This window comes from Struthio camelus, chromosome 1 (genome assembly GCF_040807025.1).
Source record: "Struthio camelus isolate bStrCam1 chromosome 1, bStrCam1.hap1, whole genome shotgun sequence".
Taxonomy (NCBI): Eukaryota; Metazoa; Chordata; class Aves; order Struthioniformes; family Struthionidae; genus Struthio; species Struthio camelus.
In genome coordinates this window covers 1,508,266-1,525,505 of record NC_090942.1, presented here as the reverse complement: position 1 = coordinate 1,525,505, position 17,240 = coordinate 1,508,266, and the positions used below count along the sequence as shown (strand labels likewise).

At 47.6% G+C, this 17,240-nt stretch overlaps 1 protein-coding gene across 1 annotated transcript in view; it reads left to right on the top strand.

The window, feature by feature from the left end:
- Positions 1-17,240, top strand: part of TNPO3 (transportin 3) — a 50,808-nt gene that overhangs the window by 22,730 nt on the left and 10,838 nt on the right. The window contains exons 4-12 of the mRNA XM_068943719.1: positions 137-293; positions 4,547-4,690; positions 7,646-7,821; positions 11,536-11,674; positions 12,976-13,122; positions 13,815-13,922; positions 14,397-14,488; positions 15,452-15,591; positions 15,761-15,952. Of these exons, the coding sequence (XP_068799820.1) occupies positions 137-293; positions 4,547-4,690; positions 7,646-7,821; positions 11,536-11,674; positions 12,976-13,122; positions 13,815-13,922; positions 14,397-14,488; positions 15,452-15,591; positions 15,761-15,952 (1,295 nt within the window). The remainder of the gene's footprint in view (positions 1-136; positions 294-4,546; positions 4,691-7,645; positions 7,822-11,535; positions 11,675-12,975; positions 13,123-13,814; positions 13,923-14,396; positions 14,489-15,451; positions 15,592-15,760; positions 15,953-17,240) is intronic.

Below are 17,240 nucleotides of genomic sequence, written 5' to 3'. Positions count from 1 at the left end.
GTACAGCTGGACACTCGAATGTCTCTGGAACAACTCTTCCATCTCCAACTGTGTAACCTAATTTACAGTATTTAGCTTTTGGTGTGCTTAGCTATCACCTGCCTTCATGCATTGTCCTTCGTCTCCTTTGTTTCAGGTACAGTAATGATGTTACATCACTGCCCTTTTTGCTGGAAATCCTCACGGTGCTGCCAGAGGAGGTTCACAGCCGATCCTTGCGCATTGGAGCCAACCGCCGTACTGAAATCATAGAGGATCTGGCTTACTATTCCAGCACGGTCATCTCCCTGCTGGTAAGGAGATGTGACGCTTGCAGTGACTGAGCGCCGTTACACCGTTGAGGAAGTTCACGCAGTCATTTTTCCTGCTCTGTATCATTGATTCAGGTTATTGCCGGTTGGGCATGATCAAAAAGCTGTTTGGCAGCTGACAGGAAGTCTGGGTGAAACAAGCTGATTTTATAGTCCAATTCCAAACAGAAGAAAGTTTTAATCAGAATCACAGTAAGGTTCCTATTGTTAGCACCGGACTGAAAATTGAGCTGGTGGTGGAAACTTAATAACTTTCTCATCCTCTCAACTGGACTCTCCCGGTGAGGACTGTGTCGTTGTTGTATGTGATGATACAGAGTGTCAGGGCTTGTCTTCCAGCCCTGTACATTTAAGTTCAGGAAAATGCCGTTAGTCTGCTGGGCTGTCAGTTCAGTAATTGGCTAGGACTGAATTCCTGCCCAGGCTGTGGCTGTTCTGGGTTATCTGATGGCTGAGCAAGAAATTACTTCAGCCCATTATGGTATGTGTATTGATCTGTTAGAATAGGGTCACTGAGGTACTTAGAGGCTTGGACTTCTGCCACTCCTCATGCCTTCTCCCCGTCAAACATAAGTACGCGTGTGATAAGCTGAGATTGTGTATTTAGCTGCACATCATATTTAGCACTGACCAAACAGCATTACTGTGACAACATCAAAACTGCACAAATGGGGAGAATGTAGCTGAATTTCCTAGTTGTTTTTCAGAGGTGTTTCCCCTTTCAGGGAGCGTCCAGACTCTCAGGAACCAGACCGTTTTGTGGCCCAAAACAGGGCAGGTTTGGCGAGCAGGATATAAGCGTGGAGGTGAATTGCTTCAGAGGCTGAAAGGAGACGGTTGAAAAGAATCCAGCCCTGCTCCCTGCTAGCTCCTTTCCTTTCCACACAGCCACTTCTCATTTTTTTTTGCAGTGTTGTTTGAGTTCAGTAAATGAGAGGCCAAGCTGATCCCTGACTTAAGATTCAAATGAAGCATGTACCTTAGCGCCTAGAGCTTCCTGTTAATTTTTACCATTTCATGGTGCTTATTTAAATAAAGAAAGATAATGTACCCTTGGCTGTGCGTATTAAGGCTGTAATTCCACCAAGCAGCTGGTTAATGTCACCGTTCTCCAGATGGAGTCAAACTTTGCCTTTAATTATAGTATCTAGTCAGAAGTCATTTCTGTGCTTTGCAGCCCCATCTTTCCTTGCTTTGCTGCCTTGCCCTCTTGGGTCTGTGCTGTCTCTCTGCTGTCTTCCACCTGCCTTCCTTTTGCCTGGCTGGTCTACTGGCCAGTATTCCTCTGTTAATTGAGCTGTGGCAGTTGAATACGGAGGGGCCTTAGTCTTTCGGATCCCTGATACTTTATCCAGTTTAAATTACCCGTATTTTGCTGCGCCTTTTTTATGCCGTTTCCCTGAATTACAGAATCGCAGAAGCTGCCACGTTTCGCTTTGATGTTTGAGTGTACCCTTTGCTGTTAGACTGTAGTTTAGGTTTCCCTTTCACTGAGGAGCAAAGCTCTGTGTAAGCTTTTAGTTTTACATGTGAATCTGTTCCCTTCTCCTTTAACTGATATTGCTTGCGGGTCTTTTTTAGCTCTAGGCATGCAGCGTCTCTGCATGGCCCCGGTACCGTGCTGCTCAGAAATGGGCAGGGTGTTCTGGGTTTGCTGTCGAGAGGCAGAGAGAAGGGGAATGGCTCCTCCGTGGGATGCCGCTGCCCAGAGACCCCTCAGCTCTCCTAGTGCATCGCTCTGTGTTTCCCCCAGGCTTGTGCGACCTGCGATGTCCTTTTTCCCTGCTTGCCTGTCGGATGTTAGTTGCAGTCCTGCTAGACTTCTCCGATAGGACACAACGTCAAACTCGACCCTCAGTAGTTTTGTCTGTGACTTCTCATTTTGTGTCATCTACTCCTGAAGTTCGGTCATTTAGTTTGAAGAAAAGGGTGGAGTACAGCTAATTAGGCTCCTAGGGCTTGGTTTAAATTTCAGTCATGCTGCTTTTTGCCTGGTCTGAAGCCTTTGCAGAAAGTCGTCATTCTGTTTCCACGCCGCTTTTTGCGAGTCTGTGATTAAGGAAAGCCACAGGCAGTAGTTGGAACAGAAATATTAGCGTGGCAGATGCATATGGTGGGTGTTTCAGTTTTACTTTGCATGACGCCTTAGTTTTGCTTTTCACTTGGAGGCATAGGGAGGAGACTTCATTTCTCATAGTTATTCTGGGAACCCTGAAGGAAGGGGGGGTCGTGAAGATCAAGAACGTAGCAGGACGCAGAGTTGCGTATCCTCTGTCCGTCGGTAACTCAGCTCTTGTCCACGAAGGCGAAGTTACTCTCCCCCGATATGCTCACTGCATGTATCGCGTGGTACACAAGGTACGTGCCATTACCACCCCAGGCGTTAGGGGGACCTGCTTCCACCTCTTCCGTAGGCTTAGCTGGCTTTGAACGAGTCCTAGCTCAATTCTGAAACTTCTCATCTTCCTCTTATGCTGCCTAAAAGCTCTCTGCTGTGCCTTCCCTCTTAGCTGTCTCCAGGCCTTAGCGCTTTTTCTGGGAGGCTCTGGAGAAGTCTGGCCGCCAGGTTGGTCAGGCGTGCAAGATCACCTTGCTCTGACTGCTCACGGCCTCATCAGAGATGACGCGAGGAGCTGATGTTGGATGAGGAAGGGTCATAGCCAGGTCAGCCAGACCCAGTGGCAGGAATTAAATCCCTGAGCACATTCCCCTGTAGGGCCTGTGCCGAGCCCTGAAGCCCCCAACAGCAGCGCGGCGGCCGTTCTCCGGATCGCTGCAGATGACCCGCGTGCAGTTACGGCTGCTGAGAGCAGAATGGGGCAGGCGATTTCTCAGGTGGGCCCGTCATTTCCTTGCCTTGCTGTCCAAGCTGTGCCTGTACGTTTTTCTCTGTCCCGGTATGCTCTGCGTCTATGACGCTCTGTTCAGACTTCCTCTGCATCTGCCAGGAGCTTCCTTAGCAAATTCCAGCGTGGGCATTTTAACCAGCTGCCTGCAAAAACAAAGCTAAATTTCCTGCATAGGATGTAAATGTTAGATTCACTTTCTTGGGTTACAAAAAGACTTAATTAAAAAAAAAATTGCACAGAAACTGTGATAAAGTACAAGATCAGCCTCCAGAGTTAAAGTGTGAGGCGATGAATGAGGAATTGCTTGGCTGAGTCTAGGCTCCCTTCTGGGGAGAGGGGGGATCCGGGACCTTCATCCAGGCTCTGCCTGTCCAACTGTTTTCCCTTTTCCTCAGTTAGGTTGAGGTGTCCTTTGGGGTTCAGCTGTGGCAAGGGTTGTTGTTAGGTACTGTTGAGCAGTAGAAGAATTTGCCATCACTGGAAATAAGAGCCACTAGCTACTGTCAGGCCCAAATATCCATGTCTTACACTGCGATGGCGTGTACAGGCTGTCACTAGGTTGGCCTTTGGGGTAGGTCTGACCGTTAGGACTTACCTTCTTGTCAGCAGTCCTTGTTTTGTGGTAAGGGATATAACTTTGAGATTAGAGTGAATTTCAGGGATTTATTATGTATGAATCTCATCAGTGTCTCTGCTCCATCAGTCTGAGACAGAATTCTGCAGGAAACTGATGGGCCGCAAATGGATGAGAAGGTTCAAGCTGCTTTCTCACTTCTGTAACAGTAGCTGAGGTTGATAGGTTTTGGCTCAGCTCCTACATCTCATTTGATTGGGGGCTACTTTACTCGGGGGCAGCCAGGGGTGTTGAAAGCAGTCCGCTTTCTTGAGCGTGCCTCACGTGGACTTTCAGAGCTGCAGTGCTTGGTGTTCGCTGCTCTTGAGAGGATGCTTTCAGAAATGCTACGTTCCTGGTGACAAGAACAACCTGGGGACTTGGACGCCTTAGTTCTATCAAGCAGATACAGAAGTCCTCTGTGCTGGTGCAGGCATCCTTGGGTGCCCTGGACTCTTACCAGATGGATATCTTCTGGGTCAGAGTGCTTTTTCCATGTATTTCAATGTTTTCCATGTCACTGCCGTTTGGTTGTTCAAAGTTGTGCACATCTCCTGAAGGAGTCGATTCAAATTGGGATGTTGAACACGCTGGACTGTCCCAGTTCCTCTGTATCTTGCTAAGTATCATGGAGGAGCTCTTGCTAATCATAGAGACTCCAGGATGGCTTTTCAAAAGGGTTTGTTTGGGGTTTTTGTGGTTTTGGGGTTTTTTGAGGGGGCTTGTAAAATTATGTGGTGGCTCCTAAGTGGTTTTCCCTTGTCCTCCTGTAGATGACGTGCGTGGAGAAAGCAGGCAACGATGAGAAGATGCTCATCAAAATCTTCCGGTGCTTGGGGAGCTGGTTCAACCTCGGTGTTCTGGATAGCACCTTCATGGCAAACAGCAAGTTACTGTCACTCCTCTTTGAGGTGCTGGTGAGTATGTCTTTCACCTGCTGGGACTGGGAGCCTGCAGTGCTAGGATGGTGTTGCTTTTAAATCCAAGAGTATTGGTCTGTTTGGCATGTTGTGTGCTGACTGTCGCCTGTGATTGAGTAGCGATGCTGCTTTTCCACACCGAGTGTGCAGGTACCGAAGGTGAGTTTCCTCCTTTTTTCCTGTCTTGAGTAGGAACCTTCCAGTCTTTACCCTGATCAGCTCCTTAGAGTGAGCTGTCCCTCTCTGCTAGCAGGTGAGGAAGAGCAAGCTGTCTCTATCTTTTTAATAGCTCTACACTGACAGCTCCAGGCCTGAAATGACAGTCTTCGTTTTGAACCTGTCATCTACCTCGAAGGACAGTTGGAGAGTAGCAGCACAGAGCGATCGCTGCCGCTGCAGTTTCCCACGCCATCTTCCCTGATGTGCTGCCTCCTATTGGCACCGGGAAGCGTAGAAGGCACCACATAAGTAACACCTAATATTAGCTGATATCTCGAGGAGAAAAGTAGAAGTACGCTTACAAACAGTGCTGCTTCTGACTGTTTGCTTGGTCCTTAGTTCAGGAACTTGATTTCTCCGGACTAAACCGATGTCGTCACTGAAGTGATGCAGTGAGTGTGGAGATGCATGGCCTGCACAGAGTTCCTGAATGCAGAACTGCTCAGGGAAATGGGAGAAGCACCCAAATTCTCACAACCTTTCAGCTCCATTTGCTTTGCTAATGGATATTGTTATTTACTGGCATTTGGGAGGGAGGAGATTTTTTTCTTTTTTTAAACCTTGTGAGATTTTTTTCCATAGTAAGAGAAAACTGAATAGCAAAGGTTTGCAGTAGATGGAATTAGAGAAAACCTGCTGCCTATGATTTAAAAGTGAAATATTCTGGGAGAGGTGCAGGTTTACTGGAGTCTGTCACCCATGATGAGCAGACAAAGACAGATAGAAAGTATCGGCAGAGCTTTCCAGTGTAAACAAACAAACAAACAAAAAAAAAGCATGTGGGATTTTTTTGGCTATTTGTATGGAGGAAAGAGCATCTGCCGCCTGTTCAGTATTATTCTTTCCTGTCCATCATCTGTTCTGACAGAGAAGATATGTGTTCAGAGGTGAGAACCATTTGCTTTGTTCTTGGGAGGGCATTTAAGGCTCCTAAATCTCTTTGAAGCAGATGCTTTTCCCTGGTTTTACTGAAGCAGTTCTCTGCGTTCCTGCTAACTGGTGTCCGTGACGCACCTTCTCTCTGTGCTGCTTGAGAATCTCAGCTTTGCTGCGGAGCGGGCTGGTGCCTGGGGAAGGCAGAGGTCATCGCTGTCTCTGCGGCATGTCGGACTAAGACAGGACTGCAGCAGAAATAGAAGCTTTGTCTGGCTCAAGCAGGAGCTGATGAGACAGGTTCATCGTTTCTATGGTGGCTGCAAAACATCCAGAGCAGGATAGAAGAGTTGACATGGAGAAAAAAGCATTTCTAGCCGTTGCTGTTGGTAGTCACTGCAGCCAGAGTAGGGTACCAGGTTTGCTTTTGAGCATGCTTAGGTTTTTGTGACTTTAAAAGAGGAATAGTTTTGGTCTGAAACGCTGTGCTTGATCCTTTGTCCAAGGCAAATTGTCTTACAGAAAGCTCTGAGTGAAAAATATTTGTGCGTTACTTGGAGTAAGTTTGCCATCTTCATGGGATAGAAGTACTAGTGGTTAACTTCCTGGCTCCGAAAGTTGTCTGTGCTCCTCCTTGAAGAAACTAAATTTGTTTTAATACTAAAATCGGTTTTGCTTTTTCCCCAGGCTTTCAATAAAACAGTGTATTTTCCTTCTTTTCTGACACTTCACCTCAGGAAATTAACTCCTGAATGACTTTTTTTCTTTTTTCCCTATCTGAATGTGGGACAGCTCAAGAGACCAGTAAAAGGAGGAGGCTGGGAGTATCCTGCGTCACTGCAGCAGGGAGAGCAAAGAACGAACAAATGAAAAGCAAGAATTCCCCGAGGATACAGGTTCCTGCTGCAGCGCTGCTCGGACCCGCAGCCCAGCCTGAGTATTATCCTTGCCTTCCTCCGTTGTTAATGGGAGCCCTCATTTGCATCTGTTCCACGGTAGAGATTAAATAAATGACAAATGTAAATGAGGGCTCCCGGAGTGTTCAATGGCAGAAGGAATAGACTATGCGCGGGCTGGGCTACAGGTCTGAGCGGTGCTGCAGCAGAACCTGCATCCTCCGGGACATGGGGTGTTTTGCTCACAAGTCTTTTGTTACTTCTACGTTTAGGTGTTTTTTTCTCTCCCCCTTTGCACCTTCATGTGGGATCCCGAGGCTTAAAGAATTGCTTTCTAAATGCTCTGAGATCTCTCATGAAAGGGGACACATAGGCACACACGAAATTACTGTTCCTTTGTTTCCTCTCTCCACTTCACTGTTTGCTTTCTTTTCCTTCTTAGTATGCCAATTTTGTCTCCCTTCTTAATTGCCCAGGGCTCCGTGGGAGCCATTAAAGCGCCTGTTAAATCAGCCTTGCACAATTGCTATAAATGTCTACCAACCGGGACCTGAAATCCACACTTGTTCGCCCCAGACCATCACAGTGATAAATATTTCACGTGTGCTTCTGTGAAACCTCGTCGCCTTCCCTACACAGTCAGGGATAAAAACACTACAACGTTTTGTCTGCTTCTGAGTTACCCCGGGTTTCGTTTGGCCTCGTTCCTCCGATATCTGCAGCTCCCAGGGAAAGCTCAGTTCGTATCCCATTGCGGAGGGTCAGTTTTGACCTCAAGCGTCCATGCTGGTAAAGCCGCGCAGGCTATCCAGGGCTAGTAGAAGCGGACTGTTGGGAAGCTGTCGCTATGTAGAAGCTGTAGGAAGTATGTCAGGAACAGAAAGGAATCAAATAGGATCTGCAGTAGCATCTCATTCCTCAAGGTGTAATCACTGGGCTCACTTCTGCTTCCTGTTTCTTGCAGCAACAAGACAAGACATCATCAAACCTCCATGAAGCTGCTTCGGACTGTGTGTGCTCAGCGCTCTATGCCATCGAGAACGTGGAGACAAACCTGCCCCTGGCCTTGCAGCTTTTCCAGGGCGTCCTCACTCTCGAGACTGCCTATCATATGGCTGTAGCACGGGAGGACTTAGACAAGTAAGTGAACTTACAGTCGTGGCTGTGCCGAGAAAGGGAGGAGAGCTGCAGTAATTACTTGTCGTTGTGTCTGTCTGCAGTTGTTTTTGGAATCTGTGGTGTGCGCATGTAGCACTCTGAAGTCGCTTGTGCAAATCAGTATCTGTTGAACAAAAACAAGTGAGCAAATTATTTCTTTGCCCTTGATGCACCGACTTGTGCTCCAGGCATGTGTGATCAGCTCAGACTTTGACAGAGAGCTATGACTGTTACCACGCTAGACTTGCTGGGCTGCTTGGTCTTGCTTGCTGTGGGCAAAAGACAAGGGAAAATACCCTGAGGTGCAGCTGATGCATTGCCAGCCTTGAAACAGTTAGAGGTCGGAAGTGACTTGCTGCTTCTAGAGCCTTCTCTCTACAGATTTCTGTACGTGGCTTGGCTATCCCAAATGGAGAGGGGGGCCTGGATGTGCCCGTTGTGTCGTCAGCCCCTTGTTCTTGATTTATCAAGGTATGAAGGCTGTGATTTCTTACAAAGCACGTTCAAACTGTTGCTTCAAAAAACTATTGCTTCACATGTGTTGGCTGTTACGAAACATTGCTCTTCTGGTTGGAAGCCTTCTGATCTTCAGCCTCGATTGATTCTAGACCAGTTTATACCTATTCTGATTTGCCAACATTGTCTTAACTTGAATAGCTCCTCAGCTGGTGCTTATTCACTAATATGTTTGTAGGTAGGAAGCAGTCAGCCTTCGATTTGCTGAGCTAAACCAGCCTCGTTCTTTCTGTCCGTTAAGACAGCTTTCTTTTCCCCTTATGATCCTCATAGCCGTTTTCTGTACGGTTCCCGTTCTGAATTCAGCCTTTGTTAGCGTGAGGGTCAAACAGGCACGTGCTGCTCCAGGAGAGATCTCACTCTTTCATGTTTACAATGTGGCATCCCTCTGTGTAGGGAACGCCTCGCCTGACATCTCGTGCCTTTCCCGTGGTCCTGTGGCATTAATGTCTTGGACCTGCTTTGACTTTAGTCCACCCACAAGTTGTCAGAAGCTTCCAAAGCTCTAGCTTTCAGCGGAAGTTCGAATTCTTATGAACCTATACTTTGTGCCATAAAATCCATCACACTTTTCCTGCTCGCATTTGGATGATTTTCATTCTTCTGCGCAGATAGTCCATCTCAGCTTTATCAGTGAAGTTCATTAATGCTTGCTCCTCCTTTTTATGTAGCTGTCACTAATGAGCATAGACAAGATCAGTTGTGAGACTGATCTGGAACATCCCTTGCACCTCCTTCCAAACTGGTATTTCCCCTTCCAGCACTGCACGCTGATCTCCCTGATGGCGAATTCTTCTCCTACCCCCACAGCTGTGCTTTATCCAGTTTAAGTGATTTCCGTGTAAACACCATGACTAAGTCTTTCAAGTCCTGCTCTGTGCCATTTCTCATGTCTTAAAACATTGCTGATAAGAATTAGGTGGGCCCAGTTTAATTTTGGTAACCCCATGTTCCATTTAGCCCACTTCCCCTCTTCTGTATATTTAGAAAACATTGTAAACAAATTGCTCATGCTATTGAAGTCAGATTAATGGGCCTATATTTGCCAGACCCTCTGCCCCCATTCTCAAACATGAGTGCAGGACTTACAGTTTCCTTAGCCACAAAATAGCAAGGCCAGTAGTCAAACTCTAGCACAGATCTGCCTGGCGTCCAGTTTTTCAAGAGTTCTAGGGTGGAGATTAGCTAGTCCCCACTCCTTCCACTCGGGAAATAAGCAGATCATCATATCTATCACTGCAGTCCTTCTGCCTTCGTCCCTGCTGTTCAGCAATGGTATTTGAAAACTGAGGCAGAGCAGTCGCATAATTTTAGCTGTGCCACAGATCTTTAATCTTGCCAGTGTCTCCAGTGCGTAGCAGTCCCAAGTGGCTTTTTATCACATCTGAAAAATCTTGTGCTGTTCTTTCAAATGACCTTGGCAGAGTCTGGCATTGGCTTGGCTTCTGGCAATTCTTGCTCGATTTCTGCTTGTCTGGGCTTTGAAAATACAGCTGTCTGCTTTTTGGTTCTCCTCCCTGACAGCCGTTCAGTTGCTTAGGGGCACTTGGCTTACCGCTGAGTCTTTTCAGATGGCTTAAGTTCAAGGCCTAACTGAATCACTCTCAACAAGTACCCCTCCCCTCATTTCATCTGGGGATGCAAAGTCCAAATAACTTCTGCACCTCTGACTTAAATTCTAAGTCTCTGACACATTAAATGAAAGCACCTCAAGCTAGATGAGTAATTAGTCTCTTAGCTTATCAAAGTTATCTCTTTTGAAATTGAAAGTTATAGTAGCATCTGTTCTTATTTATCCTTCCATTTAAAACTAATAGTCTTCAGTTGTCAGGCGTATAAAGGTTTGTTATAATGTCCTCGCTGCTTGGTAAGATTGGCTCTAAAATAGCATCTCTTCATTTCTGTGACTTTCTGAAAAACCTGGAAGCTTTCATCTTCAGGAATTTCAAGGGCATGGTATAATTAGTAGCATTTGTTCTCCAGTCTGTATTTGAGAAGATAGTCTCCCCTAAATCCTTCCAGGTATCATGTAAATGCCCTGGTGACAGCACTGGAGGCATTAACCATGTCTGATCTGCTCCTGGGATGCGCCGTGGAGCTGCAGTGTTCTGTAGAGGGTAAAGCCTTCCAGGATGGAAAAGCTGAAGTGAGGGGACTCGTCTCTGCCTTTAGGAGAGGCTTTAGGGTACATTTGCAAGAAGCATTGGTCCTTCTCCCAACAGGAGCTGTGCTTTTCCTTAGGTCCTGGTATGTGAGAAGTCATGCCCTTAGGTGCATTGTTCTTCTCACCCTCTAGCAGGGGTCTTGAAGGAAGACTTATCTGCCCGGAAGAAAGTGAGAGGCAGAGCTTGATTTTATTTATTTATTTATTTATTTATTTATTTATTTATTTTGATTCCTGTTACTGCCTCTGACTCTGTATACCTCTCCAGAACAGGAATATTAAAATGGAAGCCCAGGACTAATGGCTTATCTTGGACCTCTCCCCAAATCACTGATGGGAGCGCTTTTATGTATGGGGAGCGGAGCGTGGCACAGTGCTCGCTCTGTGGAATACCTGCTCCATCACACCGTGCCGTGGCTTCAGCCCTCTGGCACTGAGAGGTGGCTGGGAGAAGCTCTGCATCTGTCAGATCTTTGTTGTTGTCTCTGGTTGTGGTTTGGACCTTCTGTAGTCTTTTAAGTGTAGTAAATCTAGAAGGTTTTTGTTGTAGTTCAGCTACTGCCATTGCTTTTTGTCTTAAGCATAGCTTGTGTTTTTATGCAGTGCTGTCCCTTGCGTGTGCAATGGGACATCCTGGATTTATTTTTGAAGTAGATGTGTGTATTTATCATCTGAAACGTTGCACCTTCCCAGTGCTGAATTAGACCCATGTTGTTTTTTAACAGACGTTGTGTGCTGTGTCGCTTGATGCTGAAGGTTTTGGAGGTATTTTCTTAGATGGCGTGGATATTATGAAGTTTTGTAAGATATGTGTATTGGAACCCAGCACTTCCACCTACTTCTGAATAAAGCCAAGCTTCTCTCTATAACAGCGTCTCACGTTCCGTTTCCCAACTATTGATGGGGAAAGTCTAAAATGGGAGTTGATGTTTCCTGACCCTGTGCTGTGATACCTGCTATTGAATAGTCATGTGTAGAATATCTTTCTGACTTGTGCCGTTTTCTTCCTTCACCAGGGTGCTCAATTATTGCCGTGTTTTCACTGAGCTTTGCGAGACGTTCCTAGATAAGATAGTTTGCACGCCAGGCCAAGGGCTAGGTGACCTGCGGACGCTGGAGCTGTTGCTGATATGTGCAGGTCACCCGCAGTATGAGGTGAGTGAGGTTTACTGATGTTCTTCTGCTCACCCTGTCACCAAATCTTACTTAGCCAAAGTTGAATTACTGGAAAAATCTTTTCTTTATACTGTGACATGGTTGGGGGACTGCAGTTCCTGTGTTCTGCTGGCTGTGAAACCCCTGCTCTGCACTTGCAATGCAGAAAGTATTGTGTAACTTCCATTTCCCAGAATGGGGCTCTACTGGAAGAGGCTCTGATGCCTCCCTCATCTGTGTGCTGAAAGTATGCTGGATGTCCCTCGCGTTAGAGGAGACGGGGACTGCAAGTGCAGCTCTGACAGCCTCAGTTATTCTCTTTCCAAGTGTTAACTTCAGCTTTGTGGGAGTTTCAGTGTAACTGATGGTAACCTCGTTAGCACTCCAAGCGAAGTAAGTGGTGTTTTCCCTCAGTGCCCCCGACCATCCTTCCTGGTGAGAGCTCAGTATGACAGAACGTTGTATTTAAGATGCTGGCTCTCCCTTTTAATTTTCCGCTTCATTCTTCTCTTGGGACAATTACCAAAACTGATAATTACATCTCAGCAGCTTATCTGTAGCTGACTTGTGTCCGTGTTCAGTGGGTGGAGGTTCCCTAACAGGGAGGGTATCATGCTAAATGCAGCACAGATGGGGCCAGTTGTGATTTCCTACTGCGAGTTCCTCTTTCTTCGCTCGGGTCACGTTGCGGGAGGGATGCAGTCCCTGAAATGATGGATGGGAGGTGGATCTGGACTGAGCTGATTCCCCTCCGGGAACAGGTTTTCTAGAAGCTTTTGTTACAGAGCCTAAGAGTACATCAGGACTGCGAACCAGAGGGAGAGTTGGCTAAAGAAAGAAAGCTGCTCTGATGCAACCCTTTGGGGCTTGTTTGCCACAGAAATTGTGCAGATGGAGTGCGTGATTCAGGTCAGGGTTAGGGGGATAACGGTTTGACCAATTTGATGTGAACTGAGGTGATGTTGACTTGGCGTCTGAAGCAAAAGCCTCTCCGTATGCTTCAGTGTTACTGTTGCAGAAAAGAGGCTTTGCTTTTCAGGGCTGGGGACAGGTTTTCAGATTAATTCGTTGAATTTCAAATCCTTTATTAAGTGAATGAGGAGTGGAGGAGATTGGCAAAGGTGGGGGAACAAGCACACCTTTCATCACGGCCTGAAGAAGGAAGCATTGCGACTGGAAATCTGTGCTGCTCCGCCACGCTCCAGGCATCCTCAGAGAGGATTTTCTTGCCGGGAGTACCAGTAGGGTGGAGAGCAAACGCTCTGTTGATAACAGGATGCTGAATTTTTCTTTCCAAACAGGTAGTAGAAATTTCCTTTAACTTCTGGTACAGACTGGGGGAGCACCTGTACAAGACAGATGATGCAGTCATCCACAGCATCTTCAAAGCCTACATACAGCGGCTTCTGCATGCTCTGGCCAGACACTGTCAGCTTGACTCGGACCACGTAAGGCTGCGTTTGCTTTGTTTCCTCTGGTGTTGCTGGAGGCAGTGGGATGGTAGGATGCATCTGTCCTCACTGCTATATGCTGATCACTCTCCGTAGCTATAGGGCTCTACAGGTAATAGTTTTGCAGTTGCAGTAATTGCAGAGAGACAATTGACAGTAATTAAAACTGCTATATTAAACCTCTTTTCATTAAGTCAATTCTTGTTCTAACAGAGCTCTCTGGCGCCTGCGTTACTACAGAATGACCCTTTCCTGCTTCCCCCCAGGTGGTTCCCATTTTGGGAGCTGCAGAGAGATGCTTTGTCCCCTGCTCAGCAGCATTTTTGTCAGAATAGAGCTTGCACAGTGTGCTAGCCACAATGTTGTCATCTTCCTCCTTGATGTCCGGGATACTTAGAATTCTTCTTCCATCTCTATGCATGTTCCTCATCCCCTCGATTTGCATCCCTTCGTCTGTGTTGTAGCCTGTCAGAGCAGGAATACACAGCGTGTGCTCATGATATTAGCATTCTTTGTGCACTGCTGTTCTTCAGATCCCCTTCAGTAACCTGGTCTGGGGAGAGGAAGGCAGGAAGAATGGATTTCTTTTGTAAATTGTAATTGTTTGTCCTGTCCTAGCTGTGGGTGAATGGGAGCCTGGAGTTCTGAGCTGCTTTTTGCAGCCTTTGCTGTCTTTGTGCCTATGCTAGGAGGGTGTCCCAGAGGAGACGGATGACTTTGGGGAGTTCCGGATGCGGGTCTCGGACCTGGTGAAAGACCTGATCTTCCTAGTGGGATCGGTGGAATGTTTTGCTCAGGTGAGTTTGCAGGAGGGTTTGCACACTGGCACTGGATGAGTCCTGAAAGAGGAGGCATCCTGTCTGTGCAGAGACTGACCATGTTGCTCTGAGACCTTGCATGTTCTACCTTCTTGCTGGGCTGGCTCATCTCTGCCTTGCTGGCCTAGTCTCACCTGAGCCCAACGGCTTTATCCTGAGCTGCATGAGGAAGCAACAGTGTCTTGAAATAGGCAGTGGAGACTGCTGTGGGAAGAGCAGCTTGAGCAGGTCTCACATGGTGGGTACCAGCTGGGGAATGGCACTTACATCGCAAAACAACAGTGTGAACTGTGGAAGGTGAATGTTCATATAGGGATAGGCCTGGAGTCTATTATTTCGGGTGCGTCAGAGGAGGTGAGCGAGCAGGTGGCTGTGTCTTGAAGAGGAGTCGGTGCCTGCAAGCTTATGTTTTCAGCTTCTTTTGCGACTGATTTTTTTTTTCCTTTCTTGCAGCTTTATGCGACTTTGAAGGATGGGAATCCACCCTGGGAGGTGACTGAAGCTGTCCTCTTCATCATGGCTTCTATAGCTAAGAGTGTTGACCAGTGAGTATCGACAGTCCTGCTTGTGCGTGTAGAGGCTGTGGGGTGAGGTATTGCCTTTGGTTGCCTCCAAGTCTGTGGGTTCTGCAAAGGCACTGTGAATATCCCAAGGCTACTCCTGGGAACGTGCTTTCCTAGGCAGAAACTAGGGTTTACACATTTAAAATACACACGCTATTTCAGATAGATCCCTTTAGTGTCCTGGAGTTCTTCTGAACAGTTAGGCTGGTCTTCTCCAGGTGGGCACGTTGTGCCTCTGTCCCCCTGGGAGACTAGGGGAGATGCCAAGTTTGGTGTATGCTTGCTGGCTCATATTATCCTTGTCAAGGCTGCTCTCGTTGCCTTTATCTAAGTTTTTGTTACTGCTTTGTTTCTGAAAGTGTGAGCCTCTCGTGACCTTGCATTGCTGGCTGGAGAGGGAGTTCGGTCCCCGTGAGCGTGTCCTGCGTTGCTTGGGAGGTTCTTGTGTCGACCTGCTCCATCGAGCATGGCTCTGCTCTTGCCACGAGAGGGCAGGCGGTGCTGTCTAGGATGGATGTGGGCTGCACGGTGCTTGGGAGTGGTAGCTGCCTCCCACGCGCGAAGCAGACTCCTCTGGCTTTCTGCAGTCTCTGGAGGATTAAGTAGCTGGGTTTGATGTTTCCTTTATTTTTGTGCCGCTGACGCTCTTACTGAAGGTTTTTGATCCTTCCGCTCCACTCTGTTCAGTAAAGCTGTTCTCCTGGAGGCCGCTGTTCATCTGGATTCCAGTGCTGAGGGCCCTGATCCTGCACCAGTAAATGTCTCGGATAACTAGCAAAGTACGGCTGCAGGGTTTGCCTAGCTGGCTGCTAGCCGTGTGGACCACAGACAGGGCAGTTGATCAGTGAAACCGGCCACTCTGTAGAATTGTTGTAAGGGAAGTTTTATGGGGAAAATGGGCTGGGACCCTCCTTAGGGCTAAGCTGGTTGCCTTTTTCCCCGCAGAGAGAACAACCCAACCCTGGTGGAGGTGCTGGAGGGGGTGGTGCGCCTCCCTGAGACGGTGCACACGGCCGTCCGCTACACCAGCATCGAGCTGGTTGGAGAGATGAGTGAGGTCGTGGACAGAAACCCTCAGTTCCTGGGTGAGTCTCTCCTGTGATCTTGGCCCAGTCTCTGCCTGTCTGGCTTCACCCCACAGACTTTGTGCTTTGGGGGCCAGCACAGGGGACACAACTGCTCTGCCCTGCGATGAGCGTTGTCCCAGGTACCGCTCTTCACCCTGACCTCCCCTGTGGCTTTCTTCTTCCTCAGATCCTGTGCTGGGTTACTTGATGAAGGGTCTGTGTGACAGGCGGCTGGCCTCGGCTGCTGCCAAGGCCATTCACAATATCTGCTCGGTATGCCGGGACCATATGGCTCAGCACTTTAACGGGCTGCTAGAGATAGCCCGTTCCCTTGACTCCTTCACGCTCTCTCCAGAGGCTGCTGTGGGACTCCTTAAGGGTATGTACCGAAAAGCAATCGGTGAGTTTGTGAGGGCTGCCTACCTTGGATGTTGCAATGCCATTTTCACGTTTATCCCCCTAAATAAAGGGGAGCTTTGACGATGTCTCTTTTTGGCTTGAGGCACTCCACGTGTGCACATTAAGCTCTCCTCAGGAGCTCACTTGGGGCAGATCTCATTAGGAGGAGATAGAAAGAAATGCTCTCTGGGTTTACAAGCTGTTTCCATGGCTATTTAGATGCTCTGAACTTGAATTGCAGGAAGGAAACGTTTGAAGTACTTGTAGCCAAATTAACAATGGATTATTGGTATATCTGAGCATTTGGAAATTGGCTGCTGTACATGCAGGGTAGAAAATTGCAAGTATTTGTCATTTAAGAGAGAGTTTGGACACAAGAATGCAGCTTTTCAACTACAGCCTGCAGTCAGAGCATTCACTTCTCACAGGCGTTCAGCTGTTGAGCATCCGGTTCCTCTTTCAGAGTGACCAGCTTTGTGGATGTGCAGGATTTGTGTCTAGGCAAAAAAATGGAGCAGCTAAAGAGTTTCTGCAGAGGGAACTTTGTTGCAGCTGTACAGTAAGATTATGTGACTAAAGAGGCAAAATTAACCTGCTTTCACTTGTTCAGCACTCATGTATCAGTACACGCAGCATTAGCCACGCTTCAGAACTGGTGCCTGTTCCTACCGCAAAGTACTTTCATCTTCTTCTTTCAAACGTTGCAGCAAATCCTGTGGGGCAAGGAGAAGTTTTGCTCCCAGTGTTATTGTCAACCCAGGCTTTGTGGTCTGGCTTTACCTTTAACACGAGGTGAATGGTGTGTACTCCTGCCTTTGAGTAGGATGCTGTGATGTGGCAGCGGGCAATGACTTAAGTGCTCTTCTCATCTCGTTTGCGAGAATCCTAAAATGCCCTGGCTGTGGATCCTAGTGCAGAAGGTTTTGAAAGAAACTTCCTCAGACCTCATGACACTGCTTTGGGACAGGGCAAGGACACTCTGCCGAGAGACGAGCTGTGCTTCCTGAAGTGCCCAGATGTGGTTGCTGCATCAGTTTTTCTTAGCATCAGCCCTGTGCTCCTGCATGTCGGCATCCCTTCCTCCTTCGCATCCCCCAGAAAGTATTTCGGTGCGTGATTTAATTGAAGAGTCAGGGTGAAGTCGTGGTGCAGTCAGAGAAACCTTTTTTCAGTCCCAGGAAGCAGTAACTCTCTGTCTCTGCGTTTGCCCTGGAGCTGTGCGCTCTCCCTGCTGTGCAGAGGCAGGGCTGGCAGCAGGCTGCAGGTAG